This window comes from Lepisosteus platostomus, chromosome 6, assembly GCF_059453375.1.
Source record: "Lepisosteus platostomus isolate fLepPlt1 chromosome 6, fLepPlt1.hap1, whole genome shotgun sequence".
NCBI classification, from domain to species: domain Eukaryota; kingdom Metazoa; phylum Chordata; class Actinopteri; order Semionotiformes; family Lepisosteidae; genus Lepisosteus; species Lepisosteus platostomus.
In genome coordinates this window covers 52,132,922-52,149,209 of record NC_142616.1, presented here as the reverse complement: position 1 = coordinate 52,149,209, position 16,288 = coordinate 52,132,922, and the positions used below count along the sequence as shown (strand labels likewise).

General features: G+C 37.6%; 1 protein-coding gene across 7 annotated transcripts in view; it reads right to left on the bottom strand.

Annotated features, from left to right (window-relative positions):
• The window catches only part of mitfa (melanocyte inducing transcription factor a), a 72,187-nt gene that overhangs the window by 48,116 nt on the left and 7,783 nt on the right, over positions 1 to 16,288 (bottom strand). Inside the window, exon 1 of one of the 7 annotated variants that reach the window (XM_088636306.1) lies at positions 1,275 to 1,412. The exons of 5 other annotated variants lie outside the window; for them this stretch is intronic. In XM_088636306.1, the coding sequence (XP_088492432.1) occupies positions 1,275 to 1,288 (14 nt within the window). In that variant the 5' untranslated portion in view covers positions 1,289 to 1,412. Of the gene's footprint in view, positions 1 to 1,274; positions 1,413 to 16,288 lie in introns of those variants that run through there. One more of the 7 variants, XM_088636305.1, reaches the window with a different exon arrangement.

Sequence of the window (16,288 nt, the reverse complement as noted above, 5' to 3'; positions counted from 1 at the left end):
TTCAGGTACCTTGTTATTGTGCCCTATTTTAGCTTGTTGGCATCTTTACAACCATCGGCCAAAATTTAAAGCTCTGTCTTGAGACTTCGATGGTCCCGTTTTTAGGTTGCATTTTCAAAACTATCGGTGGGATACCCAGGTGTCATCCGAGGGTGCAAAAAATGTTGGTGCTACTGGAAAAAAAATGCTATTTTAATGCCATGCAGACGTCATGACTACGTTGGTATTACTTTGTGGCTGCTGCTTTCACAAATCCATTCATCCGCAAGATAAGGTACATCGTTGCCCATCCCATGGCAGACCTGCACACACTCGCTCCAGGGCCAATTTTCCCACAAGCCAATTTACCAACCAGTATGAGGTTTTCTGGACCGTGGGATGAAACCAGAGCACCCAGAGGAAATCCAAGTGAACACAGGGAGAACATACAAACTCCACACAGATAGCACCCAGGTATGGAATGGAATCCAGGACTTAAGTGCTGCAAGACAGCAACGCTAACCACTGTACCACCATGCTGGCATTTCACAAATATAGCAAAAGATACATTTTTGTTCAGCTAAACCTTTACTTTTTTAGGTTATCAGAACTGTCAGTCCAGACATGGGCTTTGTTAGCAGATAAACATATTTCATAAATATAATTCTCCCCATTTAATGACTTCAGATAACATCTGCAGGAACAGTGGGAATGAATATTTTCTAACATGGCCTGAAGCCACGGTCGAATTTTAACGTAAACAAATTCGAAACATTCACTTTAAAGCAAAGCTAAGCCAAATGTAATTAAAATGGCAGTATGGCTAAGGATATCATTGTCTTCTGCACAAACCTACAAGGATGAATTCAATTTCTAACAACAAGGTTTCAATTTTTTATATAATTTCATCCTGCATGTTTAAAATTATTTGCTTCTATTTCTTCGCAACAGCGTTTTCATGATTTCTGTTCTTTTACAAGTGAATGTTCAGTATCATGAGTTAATATAGGAGCCACCAAGGTTATCCAAATAATTTTATTGAACTGTAACATGCAGTCTTAAACAGCTCTCAATGCTGACCATGCTTTAGGAAGTTCAACGAGCCTCAAAAGATTTTATAACAGCCTACTACACATCTAAATTTAATTTCAAATCTTTTTTCTAAAACAAGATTATATCATACAAAAGTAACTGAAATAGGAAATGTATATAAAATAATAAATACTGAAGTAAATCAGAATACAACAAAAATGTGATTTAGTTTACAGTGAAATATTGCGTGAGAAAAACCTTACCTTGGAATCTTCATTCTTTTAATTCACACCTTTTAACTATGCTTCACTGTTACTGCTTTGTGTGACAAAAGGTTGTGAAGCTTTTTAAAGCTTATGCTGAACCCCTGCTTCCGGTAGATGACATCATTCTTACTCCCTCTACCCATCAATACTTCTTGCTTTCCTCCTTTGTGAGTAATAATGCACGTACCATAACTTATAATGTACCAAAATAATGCACGCACCATAACTTTAACTTCAGTCTGGGACTGTTTAAGTGTTAGTTGGTTTGTTGTTTTTATCAAGCCATGCTACTGACATTAGAATTATTTGCTTTGCAGAAATTAGCACTGATTTACCCTTTAACACAGATTGCTCAACAATCCACAAACAATTCCACATCTGAGAAGGAGAAGAGAACTGTATGTTTATGCAATATATCTTGTGAACATAACATAGTAAACAAGGAACCACTGCTTTTAAAAATGTAAACATAAAATGCTATATATGTTAACAACATAAATAAGACAAGAAGTGTATAGGCATCTACATTAAGATGATCGTATAAGCATTTTTTTTTAATGGCCAGACCTTTATTCCAGAAAAATATTGTTCAAAGTCTCTACCATCCATATCTTCAAGAATGTTTCTTTCCAGATAACAGCTTTTTTTTCTCAAAGTGACGTTGTATACACTTAACTGTAAACCTTGCCTATAGATTTTATTCTAAGCACATTTATTCCATAAAATCTATAGGCCAAAAGTAACTCAAAATTAAATTTGGAGAAACTTATAATGTAATATAACGCATTTCTGATATCTATAATAAATATATTCAGGCTATGTCACTGGAAGAATACAACAAGAAGAAAAATCTTATAGATAGCATCCATGTTTAACAATGGCTTCTGTCTTACTTCAGGAAAAGACAAACACAGTTTATAGTTATTTTGTAGTTTTCAGTTTGTAGTTTTTAGTTGACCTTTCAAAGTCTTTTGCAATGTCTACAGTTACATCAGTCTTGGACATAGGCAGTTTCACTTCTTGGAATACAAAGGGCCCGGTTCCTTCCAGAGCAAGGCATTAGGATTGAAAGGAAATTGAAAGACAACAGCAAGTGTTGTGATAAATTGTGAAAATATCTCAATCGTATTAACCCTCAAGAATGAAAAAACTTCAAATGCATTTAAATTCCATCTTTAATATGTTTGTACTTTAATTTTTATTAGAAATGTTTGTAGGGACAGAAATAACAATTTAAACATGTATTTGTGGGGAAACATAAGATAATATTTTATGACTCTTATTTTAGTATAATGATCCTTGTGGTTTTGACTCACCTATGGGCGTTTCCCCAGTTTAATAATATTTTACTAAGATTATCTTGCAAGTCCTGGAAAATAATATTGGATATTTTCAATATTGTATGTGGTCACTGAAAACAGGAACAATTTAGATGACTCAAGTGTTTCCATGCACAGATTAGGTCTAAAAATACCGTTTTGTTCCACCCTTCACTCTACTTCTTCACACCAGTCCCTCTTCAGCAGAGTGTCTGTGCACATCCATTTGTCACCAGCACTCGCTGTCTCAGGCTGTACAATCTTTAGCAATTGACTCTTCTCTGAATGTGTACGATAAAGGCAAGCAAGAACCTTCTGGATGTTTCTTTTTTTCTGCTGGGTTATGGGAGGCTGGAACAAGCTACCCAGCAGTGTTGACAAAGCTACTGTAATATCCTGGCCTCTTTCAAGAAATAGTAGGATGATTGAGTCAATTATCTATTAGTGACTAAACAGGCTATGTAGGTCAAATGGCTTCCTCTGTTTGTAACGTTTGTTATTGCCAAGTTAATTATGCTACAAATGCTTGCAAAGGACATAGATTTCCACTGGCATTAGTAAACTTGACTGAACAACTCCTGGACTTCCAGAAGTCATGAGGAAAGGGATTTTCTTTCTTCTTAGCTGTACTGCTTGCAGACCTAGGCATTGTAATGATATTACATTTTAGATGCAATATCTGCCATTGTACATGCTAATTTCATCCAATTTTCAGTGCAACAGTTTTTTCCCCACTTTGTTACTTAAATAATAACCTGGAATAATCTATTAAGAAAAACATGGCGGGTGACCAATACATGAATTTATACCTCTCATATGACTAACTGTACAGTAATGTGCTTACACAATCATTAGTAAAGCCCCTAAACAGCCACCTGCCTCTGTCAGTCAGTCTCTTTAACCTCTGCCATTCGTTCCAGAACATACTGCTCTGCAAGCCACATTACAGTTTTGTGCACTTAGTCCTCTGCTTGTCTTAAGAGTTGCAGTTTTATTATAAGTGTGCTTAAAATGTAACTGAGAATTTTGCACTGATGTAACACTAAACCTATCACAGCAAAAACAAAGACTAGACATGCAAATAAACTGCTAACTTTCTTTTCTTGAAGAAGGAACTGTTTGTTCCAAGACTGGAGATTGCACTTTTGTAAGGTTAGCACTTTAAAGCCTCAGCCTTGAGCCCTCTAGAGTGTGCTTAAACATCTGTGGAGTGGTAAGAACAGTAGGAGATTAGAATCCTAGTCTACTGGACCGTATTTTCAGCACACATTCACCTTCTGGTGAGAATCATGATTTCAGCCTCTGGATGTTCAAAGCTGGTGGTGTCTAGAGGAATGGTAAGTTCTTTCTAAAACCATCTCCCCCCACCAACACTTATCTGATCTGTAATTTTAAAGCAGATGGAAACTCAACTGACAATGTCTGTGGACGGTAAAAACAAAAAGACAGTTGAAGCATCTTGAGAAGTTTGTGTCCTAACCTGGACACAAACCACACTAAGCACATGTAGTCCATTATTTCAGAGAAAAACATCTCAGTAAACCTATTTCCTCAGACTCTTCCATACAAATTCTGTTATGTGAATTAGCTGCAATTTAAAAAGCAGGACTGCAGACTTTTGTCAAGTTGCATCGATCTCGCAAAAAGAAATTCACCCCCCTTTGCTGTGCTATTTTTCTCACAGACTGAGAAAAATATCTGGAATCAATGTAATGAAAAAGCCACCAATACAGAGGTTGTACAAATAGTGTCTCTACGTGTAATATTTTCCTTTTCAAGTTTGCTCAGGAGTCAGAATATCGAATTTTCACATCTCATATCATAGAAACCTCACGCTATGCATATGAAAATGCATAAATTTTTAACTTTCTACTGATTTTCAGGAACAGGTGTAGATTTGTACTTTCCTTTTCAGGTGGACACTGTTGTCTGTGAATGGGCATAGTAAAGTCCAGTAATTTACCACCACAAATATATTAAATGATTAAGGCATCAAATTACTAAAAGTAGTTTTAAAATCTGTGTGCACCAATAAACACATATAGTCGATATATACTGTGAAAAATACATACAGAAAAACATGCACTTCTCTACCAAATTATTAGAGAATGGTTGTTCCATAGTTTAGCTAGTTCTGTCCAAAATAGTGTGAATCACCCTCCAGATGGTCCTTCCAAGAATGTAAAACAGAAGGCTCCTGCCATAAGAAACCTAACAAGACAAATAAAAGTCACTGATGACAACAGGAGACCTGTCTAATACTATATGTCACTAAAGATACCCTTACCACCATGACCACAAAACTAGCCCAAGACTACAATTAATGTAGTTCCCAACCTTGTCCCGTGGGACTTCTGTGTCTTCTGTTTCTGTTCCAGCCAAATTCTTACTCACAAGCTCATTGATGTAAAGTTTCACTTTTTAAACTCGATTTCAGCTCTTAAACATGTGAATGGAACTTGTAATCATTATCAACCCTGTAACAATTTCTGAGTTTCAGAACCCCTCTCATCCTGGTATGGTACTGTCAAATATAACTAGGTTGAACTCTCCCAATGGAAAAAAAAAAAGTTGAAGATATTTTGTCAATCTTCTTGTGCATGTTCATCATAAATCAATCACCAATCAAGAGCTCTAAGAGGAAATAAAAGGGAGCATACTCTCTCTTTTATGTCCACAGATTGAGAACAAGTTGAGGAAAGCCTGCGTAAAGTTCTGTATACTACATTACAGCAAACTAAGGACTAAGTACAGACAAGGGTTTGCAAAACAGGCAAGCATATCCAGTTATTGTCTCAGTTAGCATCAGCTAACATCAGAGAGGCATCAGTGATGTCTGAATGTACATATGCTGCACGGCTGAATTTAGCATGTCATGCTGACGAGATGAAATCGAGTCCTCGTGCTACATGTGTTTCCTGAAGACCGACTACATCAACACTGTAGCGACTTGCCAAACTGCTGATGAGAGCTCGTTTAGCTGCTGATAGACCCTCAATGTTCAGTTGTAGAACTTGAAGAGCTGGTCCAATGGCTTGAAAGTCATTGTCCACTGGTGTGTCGGGGTCTTCTGTTGGTGGTGGCACGTGACCGAGATTCATCACTGGAATTCGGTCTGCTAGTTGGATCATTCGCAACACCTGAACAAGGTTGGAGGCTGAGTTGGTGCTGACAGGGAGTGCGACAGGAAAGCTGATCCAATGCTCTGGATTCCGCCAGACTAAGTAATTGGGAGGAAAGTACGGAGAAGCTCACCTCTCACTCATTCCAGCCGGAAATGATGGAGGCTAATTAGTCGACTGGGAGCTGATCAAAAACCACCAGTCCAAGCTCGATCAGCTGTCAGCCCTAATGCTGTTCCTAGCCATGGCGAAAGCATCTTTAAAGAAGGAACACCAACATCAAGTGTAAGACGAGTGGCGGCAGTACTGCCGCCAAAAGACAGTTGGATTAAATGGTGACAGCCCAGAGGCATTCAAGGAATCGGAGCTCGACTCCTGGCTGAGTTCCTGAAACGTTTAGGCCCAAAGGCAAAGATATGGCTTGATACTTTCTACACAAGGATCATGCAGGAAAAGAGGATCACACAAGTATGGTGCCAGGCAAAGGTAATTAACCTGGCAAGGATACAGTGTGGCTAGCTACCGCCCAATTTCATTGCTTTCTGTGTGCTTACTGGAGCGTTTGATTCTCCAGAGGAACACCTCGGTTTTGGAAAACTCCATCATAGTTGAGCAGGCAGGTGTCAGGCAAGGATGTAGCACTTGCAATCAAGTTCTCGCTCTGACCATGTTTATCGAGAACTGATTCCTGCAAAACCTTTAAACTGGAACAGTTTCTTGACCAAATGGCAGCATATGACACGGTGTGTTGCCACCCTGGTTAGTCGAAATAGTTTAACTTTTCCTCCACGACGGAAGATTCTGGATTCACATGGGAGACAAATGCAGCTCTTGGAGAAAGCAAGCGAAAGGACTACCACAAGGTTCGGTCTTATCTGCAAGCCTCTTTAATGTCTACATCAACGATTTACCAGTGACCAAGTCTCGCAAATTCATCTATGCCAATTATATTTCCTCGGAACCCAAGGTCACACATTCAATTAGGTAGAGAGTGTGCTGAACAAAGACATGGAGACGATGGCGGAATACCTCACTAAGTGGCGTCTTCAGCCAAGTGCGACCAAAACTGTCTCCAGTGTCTTCCATCTGCACAGTGCAAAGGCTAACCAGGAACTCAATATTTACCTCAAGGGTCAGCATATTAAGGATGACTTGAATCCGGTTTACCTGGGTGTAACCTTGGATAGATCGCTGACCTACAGTACCACGAACACTTGAAGAGGACAGCAGCTAAAGTCAGTACTCGTAATTAACTGCTTAGTAAACTGGCAGGTACAAGTTGGGGTGCAAGGGCTCAGACACTTAAGACAACAGCACTTGCTCTGTGCTACTCAACAGCAGAGTACTGTGCCCCAGTCTGGTCTAAATCATCCCACACCAAGCTGGTTGACGTGCTTAACATGTCTATGCATACCATCACTGGAACCCTGTGTCCTACTCCACTACCATGGCTGCCAGTACTCAGCAACATCCCACCACCACACCTACGTTGACAGGAAGTTTTTGCCAAGCTGTCCACTTCACATGGACATTGTGTTTCATCCAACAGATGTGTTTCATCTTGAGGCCTGTCCTCAAGACGTCCAGTCTGGTTGGATCTGCCACCAGAGGATATGAGAGCTGTTTCGGCTTGGAGTGCTGAGTGGTCGACAACAGATGTCGTGAACCACTCCCTCCTGGTCAGGGTCAGGGTCGCTGTGCAGTCAACCTTGTCCGATGGGGTCAGGCAACTGAACCACAACACAGCCTTGGTGCACTACAGACTATGTCACACATTGTGAACGACTGCCCGCTGACACGCTTCAATGGTGGACTGTCAGCTTTACACCTAGCTGATGATGATGCTGCTTGCTGGCTTGGCATGCAGTGGAAACGCTAAAGAAGAAAAGAAGAAGCTAACATCAAAGATCAAGATGGATAAAAATTCAGCAGACACAGCTGTCCTCCGGGATTAGGACTGAGAACCATTGTTTTTAGAACTTCACATCAGATGTAATTCACTGGTACCTACAACTCATTCTATACCAGCTGCTGTTGGCTGAGTGGTCCCTAGACATCTGTGAACATCTAGTGGAAGCAGTATAGCAATGTGTTCCAGCTGTAATCACTGCCTGGAGTAAAAAGACCTACTGTATTGTGTTTGAAAACTGTTTGGTAAGGCAGTGAGCTTATATACTGTATATGTAGTATAGGTCATGTCAGGGATGATGTAGGTAGCAACAAACTGAGAAAACGAATGTGGTTGATGATTACATAGTATATATAGATTATACATACACACTGCTGCTTGGACATTTTGCATTCTTGAACTCTTTTCACTAAACATTTTCCTTTTCTGCGCAGAAGCAAAATTCTGTGGTGGTCATCTATTAAAATTATACAGTAGCTGTGTTGTTTTAAGCTCACAGAGAGTCCTGATGTATCTATTTTTTCTCATAAAAAGTACACTTTAAGCTTTATGAATCTATACAGAGTAATTAATTACGTTACACCTCATTTTAGCTTCTTCTCATCCAAGCTAAGCTGTATTAACGATAGTCTAATAGTAATATCTGGGGATGTATTTGATAAACTGTCAATGCTTATAATGTACATACTGTATATTGAAATGCTTGATTGTGCCTATAATGTTTAAGACATTTACAGAGCAGTATACAGTATACAACTAAATAGTACACATACACTGAAAGCTACTGTATAAAACAACTATCTGTTATCTAAAAAACTGAACACAAGCATAGCATTGACTGGCATTTTATCTTTATCTTTTACATTGAGGCTCTGAATGTTTCTATGTAAAGTTTACTTTACTTATTATTTAATTAGATGTTGCTTTTTAAGAAGGAATCCCAACAGAAAATAAATAAACATGCAGAGTGAATTGAGGGTCTCTTACATTTTTCCTATAACTTCAATTAAATAACTGAACGAGGCCTCTACTGTCTACACTTAAATGTTAATGTAAAATGTTTAAGGGGACATTTCAGATGGAAATTACCTCTAAAGGTCTGTGACACATGGGAGTACTAAAAGTTAATATGTAAGAACACCTTAAGAAGTGCTGGGAGCTGAATGTCAAAACTTTTATCGGTTTCCACTTAAAATCAATTATCCTCTGAAACACAATAATCCTGACCCTTCTTAGCTGCATGTCTGGATTTTCTGTGATGAGCTAAGCAAAACAAATGTGGAACCAAAGGAGTACAAATCCATAAAGAACGACCATAACAAACAGCCTTAAATGCCCTTTGAAGACTCTAGAAATCGGGAAAAAAATCTCAGTCACCAAATTTCTAAAGTTATAGCGACAACTTCAATGAAACAAAAGAAGACTTGTTCCTCAAACTCATCTCCTGTACCACTTCATTTCCAGCGTTACAGAAGATGACATCAATAGAACATAAAGGTCAAGTCATGAAATTCATATTGAAGACTACCCTGACAACAAGAAAATTTTAATGAGCGCTAAATGTAGTGGTTTTACATTAATTTATGGAATAGAGGACTTGATTGAGAGTGAGATCTATAAAGCAAAAAAACAAGTGTACAACAACTGAACAACTGTCCATTACCTTGGAGTATTATGAATACACTATATTTCTCTAATTGCAAAAGGAAACGGCTCTCCATTTCATAAACTGTATGAAATTGTTTCTGGAAACACTCATGCTGCAGTTGCTAACATTGTTAATACTGTATGTCAATGTGGGTTTTAATTCTTACTGATGCTGTGACTTGCACGTCAAAATTGATATGAGTAGAAGATAAAGATATTCTGTTCTATATTAAAAATATTGGTATTTTTGCATCATACAACATAAGAAAAACACCCTATCCGCCTATACAGTACCACCATCTTCAGCAATTTTTCTCTAAGACCAGTTCAGAACAAGATGAAAGCATTTTACAAGCCACTTGGATGTGATTTTGCAAATCACAAGCAAAAACCTTTACCTACTTACTTATTAAGCCATGTTTCACTCTTACTCATGCTTTCAAAACACCAGAAAACAAAACATTAGAGAAATCAAAAACATATTTTGCTCAATGTACAGTGATCTTTCCTTCAACTGTACAGAAAAACTGAGGTTAAATAAAAACCATCAGTCGATGGACTGACTCACTGTTAGTTACATATGAGCAGGATATTTCAAAAGAGTTACGGGTAACATCTGTTCTCTCTCCAGTTAGAATTAAACCACAGCAATGCCCATGAATCAACTTCCCATGTTGCTGTAGCACCTCTACTAAAAGATGATCAGACAACAGTCCCATAGCAGGCCCATAACCACATACTGTATCTGAGGAGATGCTTACTAGTTTTTCCAATGTGATGTGCTGCTCCTTTTAAAAGAACAAGACATTCTTTGTAAAAGCAAATGAGCCAAATTGCCTTTCTCTGGAGGTGAAAGGTCAGGTGCAGAGATCCAGTATTATTAATTACTGGAATATGAAATTTGACACGCAAAGCACTTCTTCAGAAATCAATGCCACTAAGACCTTTACAGTCATTATGGATTATATGCAAGTATCCCTGATCTCTTTTGCTGTGCACATCACACTGAAGCAGAAACCCTTTGGTGTTACACTCAGTGGGCTAGAACTTCACTGCCATGAAGAACACACATTTCAAATTATAGAAGTCTTTACATGATTGGTTTTGACAAGGATGTTTCTGTTAGGCACAAACCAAAATGCTCTTGAAATCCTAAACCACAGACAATTACACCTTACACCTCTCAATACAACCATAAAATTCAAAAGTCATTCCTTTTTTAATAAAGGAAGTGAAGCAGGAACAGGTGGACATTTGGGACACAAACACTGAATATAAGGTTTGAAAAGGAAATCATAGCTTAATATTGTATGTTTATGAAACTGGTGACCCCTGATTAAAAATGATGCACTGCATTTTCTTTTTTGGAGCCAGATATTGTCCTCAGCTATATGAAGTATTTCAGTAAGCAGTTTCTTGTTTCAGTACAAACAGAGTTAATAGCATCAAACTGCAATGATATTCTCCTCTGGATTCTCACTTCCTTTGCTAAATTTATAATCCTAATTTACACTGAATATGACTCTTGCATTAAACAGTTTCTCAGACTTCAAAATCAACCCTGTCTGTATTCCTCTACAGTAGGTCTAGCTGGGTGATTCAAATCTCTGAAGGCTGGAGAATGTGAGTGTTACAAACTTACAAAAAAGTTTTTTTTTTCTGTGAGATCTGCGAAGAACATGCAAGTAATGCTTCTAACTTTTACCTTGTGTGTGCTTCACAGATCACTTTTCTATATTTTTAACACCCAAGAAGTGTTCTAGTTCATAACTGAAACATGATTTTTAAAGACAGTTAAGGAAATAAAACATAAGTAGAGAATAGCATGGACTTGTTAAAAAGACCTACTTTTTCCTTAAAAATAAACTTCATGTACATACCATAAGACTGTGTTATACTGTTATGCAAATATGGACAAGGTGTGACTTGTTTTTAATTGCCTAAAGGTTAATCAAGAATCCATGAGACACAGGAACACATTAATATATACTGTTGCTACTGCCTTAAATAATAATATATAAGTACTTAAACATATTTTAAACGAATGCATTTCTTCTAAATTATGTTTTATTCTATTCTAGGTATGTTTACCTGTCAATGGGTTGTTATCATATTATCACATTATTTAAAATATGGAACTTATCTTACATAAGGCTCGATGTGGAGGGCTTATTCATATTACAATGAAATAAGAAGTTATTTGAGAAATTTTCACTTAGATTCTAGACACATGACTTTCAGGAATACTTTCAATAAAAAAAAGGAGAAGAGAAAAAGATATCATAATGAGTGTCTTTTTCAATACCAGTTTAATTTCATTTCCGGGTCTACAATTTGGCAGAGAGGAGCATTTTGTCTGGCTGGTGTGATATAAACTATTTGCAGGTACTGTACATTTTAGTGGCACTAGTTACAACAACCAGAGTCCCTGAGCACCAAGGTACAGTACTTGTACCAGCTGTGCAACTGGCAGTACAACTAAATTACTGTAGGGAAGGAAATGTCTCTGGGAATTTGCATTCATTTAGCCACACAATCAAACCAAAGGCATCTTCCAACTACAAAAGGTACTAAAAAGGTTAAAGATATATATATACTGTATAGATAAGATAAGATCACTTTATTAGTCATATACAATTTCTTGCATTAGGAAATCATTTTTGCGCATACCCAAGTTTGCTCCCCATGAGACACAGACAGGGAGAGAAGCTTGGGGTCAGAGCGCAGGGTCAGCCATACAGTGCCCCTGGAGCAGTTGGGGTTAAGGGCCTTGCTCAGGGGCCCAACGGAGGATTCTTCTGCCGGCTGCGGGATTTGAACCGGCAACCTTCCAGGCACAGGCGCAGATCCTTAGCCACAGAGCCACCGCTCCACCCTTTTTGTAAAATATATATAAATATAAATTGTATATATATATAAGTCATGTGACTCCAAAATAGAAAAGATCATTGTTAATGTGACTCCCATGATATGTACAATGATCTGATTAGCATAAACGTTTTATAAATGTAAGAACAAGCCTGCTATTGAATTTGTTCAATCAGACACTACTGAGATTCTTGGTAAAGCTGTCACAGAGTATTAGTAACACATTGTAATCATTTACTGGGTTATTTTACACACCACTATACTTGAATTAGCAAATTTAAGAAAAGTACATTCAAAAGGAATCAACCAGACCAGAACACAGTTTTCTCATTAGAACTGGCAAAAAATGCAGGATTTAATTTACTATGAAACTGTCGCAACTAAAGTGAAGGGCAATGCAAAATCATACCTGAATATACAGCACTGTCAGCAGTAATTCAAGCTTCTGGTTTGAACAATGGTTCAGGATTTTTTTTTCTGTTTGGTAGGAGAAAGTTCTATGATTTGAAAACAATCATTTTTAAGACAGCATTTTGGACAAGTACTAACATTTTGGACAGCAAGAAATCAAAATTAATTCTCAAAATGAATATACGGAGGCACAGACTATACACTAAGCCTGATGAAGGCTTTTGCTACTTACTTTATGCTGACAAAGGCAAAGTACTGTAGGCTCCTCCATTTATGTGGTATGTTCAACTCATCAGCAGTTGATAGTAGGTGCCTTGAAGATACCTAAGTGTGAGGAACTGTAACATGCAGAGGTGACACCTGCAGCAGTCCTGTGTTTTAATGCAGTTTCTGTGTTCTGCTAGCAATTGTGGTAGTAGCCAAATATTGCTGAGTTACTATTTCCACAACACTCTGAATTAAGTAAAGAATTAATTACAGTAGGGTCTCAACATCTGCAAATTTAACATTTGCAAGTTTACATATTCACGATCCTGCCTGGCCAACGAGGTCTTATGATAGAAGTAAGAGCAGAGTGCGCTGAAACTGAGCCAAAGGGTGATAAGGGCAGCATTTCAACTTTAAAATTAGCTGCGCTACAGAGTAGGATCGTAAGACGAATCTAGCTGGTGAGTGAGCCTCTCCCTGACCAAGTACCCACTACCCAGCATCCACATCCCAACTGCTTCTTGTTATGTATTATAACACATGCTCCCGGTTCTGTGTCAGCATAGGGAATGACAGGCTGGAGAAGACTTTACAGGCTCACTGACAGTTTTATTGCCCTGGCCATGCTACTCATGGAGCTGGGAAGATAGAAAGTGCAGGCATCTGCTGGGTGCAGAGGAGGAATTCATGTTGTTTATTTTAGCGTACTAAGGTTACTGCTTAGATTAGTACAAGTATGTAATTATTATCATTTAATTTAGATGACCCATATTATTTTTATGAATTTAAGGCCAATGCATTAGTACTTTAAATGTCATATAAGGGAGGGTTACCATATATACTATATACTGTAGCACATCATTGACCGTATTGGGTGGACTTAGTTATACTGTATGCAAATCTGGCTATTCACAAAAGTTCTCTGCACCAAACCCTTTTGAATATCAAGACCCTACTGTATTTACCCAATCAATTAAGAATTACCGGTTGTTTTACTATCTGGTCTATGGCTCCAACTCACATTCCACACAGAGACAGTAAGGATCGACAGACATCCTCCTCAACTTGCTCATCTGTAAGAGACACGTTTTTTGACAGGCTGCATGCTCCTTGCAGAATGGAGATGAGATGCCCATCTCGAACTGTGATCACCATACCCAGGGGGCCAAAGGAATGGCTGTTTTGCCAAAAGGTGAGAGGGCCTAACCAACTAATACCCAACCTATCCTTTTGCCACTTTGGCAATGATAGCCATACCAGTTAATAGCATGAGTCCGATTAAAACTGGTCAGGATCTTATGGTTCAATCTGTTCAAATGCCTACACTGGTTGAGCCACTTTCGAAGAAGCTTTAACCCATATATAAAGTTGTGAAATCTCCATTATTCACTTAAACACACTTTCATCATTATTGCTGCCTGAACTACTTTCGAAGAGTGTTTTCTTTGAATGTTACTGTGATAGTCTCTTGATGTTTACTGTAATATGTTTTTCATATTTCTCATTAAATGTCTGATGCTATTTAATATTTTTTGGTGTAATCTACGAGTAGGAAGTAATTTTTTTTTAAATAAAATCATTAGAAACATTAGAAAAAAAACTGCATAAAACTATACCACAGTTGACTTAGGGCCTTATATATTTAATAAAGTGCACTTTGCATTACACAATTTATCTTCTTAAACTATCAAAAAGTATCTTCCAATCATGAATACAGTTAGCCCAACTTTCAAATTCATCTCATTACTATAAACTTTCATATCAAGATGGATTGTATTATTTGTGTCAAAAGGATCATGGGGTAAAGAAAAATTGATTATGATAAACTAGAAATGAAAATGTTAAAAAAACAAGATGAAATGCTGTCAGATGTTTGTTCACTGTATGTTTGTAAGAGACTGAAATTTACTTTCACTTAGGAACTGTTATGATAATAAATGTAATGAATCCTGTTATGATTATGATCTGAACTTAAAAATTATATCCTTAATTGCAATTAAATAATTGAATATAATATAATATGCATTAATTAAAATTGCTTCTGATGTTATAGTGACATCCAATGACACTCTTCATCTACATACCAGGGTGCATCTCCTGCAGAATCTTATTTGGAACGGTTATGTTTCAGATGATCACACTGACATCTTAGTATTTCACATGGGGCTCTTCAGGGATGAGGTTATAAATAATCGCTTTCCACAGTATTTGACTGATGTGTGTCGAAACACAGTGTTGAAACACAAAATCTTACAACTGTCTATTGCGTTCACACTTTGTTATTGTGGTGACAATTTAGAATGGGCACAAATACAAAAATAACCTTAATAATACCTGAAAGAGCATACGCCTTTGCTTACGCCCTCACACCTGATGAAGGCTCCACGGCCGAAACGTTGTGTTCTCTTTCTTCTTTTTTTCAGCATGGAATAAACCTATTACTTGTGCCTTTGCTTAGTCATTCTGTACTTAGTATATGTGGAGAGATTGTAGAACTGCCTGATTAAATTATTAACTGAAAAACAGTCTATATGCTGACAGACTTGGTCTCACTTCCCTTCTTTGGTTTAAAGACAAGTAAGCATGACTCCATTTTCCTTCTTTCTCTTTACCCCTCTTTCTCTTCCCTCTAAGCAGAGGGAAGAACTTGAAACAGTTCTGAAAGCTATATACATACAGCTCAGGCAATACAAATACATATGGCACATTCACTGGCCAATACATCAGTAACCCCCACTCAAGAGGAAAGACTCTCTCCATGCAGGCAATGTACAGTATGGCATGTGTGAGGAACAATCCCCTGATTACATTCCATCTGAAAGCTGCTGGAAAGTGTTGGTCAGTTCCAGACACCACAATCCTCATCATAACTTCACCACAGAACGATATAACTAGAATTGTCATTTGGATATAAACATTTCAAGATCTTGTTTACACAAGCCACAGAAAAAATAGTTTTCTGCATGGAGCAAAAAAATTGTATAATATTTGGCAGGGGTCCTGATATCTTGACCAGCGAGTATACATTGGAAAATGTAAGTTTTGTCATCACTCATTTGAGACAATGTATTTCACTAATGCATTAATAATTAAACTGTTTTAACTCCATTTACTTTTAAATGATTGTTTCTTACTGGCAACGTAGAAATCTGTGGAGTTGCAGATGCAAGTATTATCCCAGACTCATGTAATTGATCTGGAATCTTCACTGCTACTTGCTAAAATGTTCAATACAATACACCCGCTAGAATCAATGTGTAATACATTTGAGAAAACTATTGTTAATAATTATCATTCTACGCGAAATCAATCACAAAAAGGCCATTTTAATGTGACCTCCTTTGATTTTAATTACATTTTGTAGATATGTTTGCCCTGGGAGAAAGTATCATAATGTAAAGTATCATTTGCGTGAGCTCCTCTTCTTAACAAACTGTCAAAGATTTATTATGGACCCCATCTAACATTTGGGGTCATAATACCCAGAGATAATTGACTAAGACATGTAGATTTGGTGTCACTATAAAA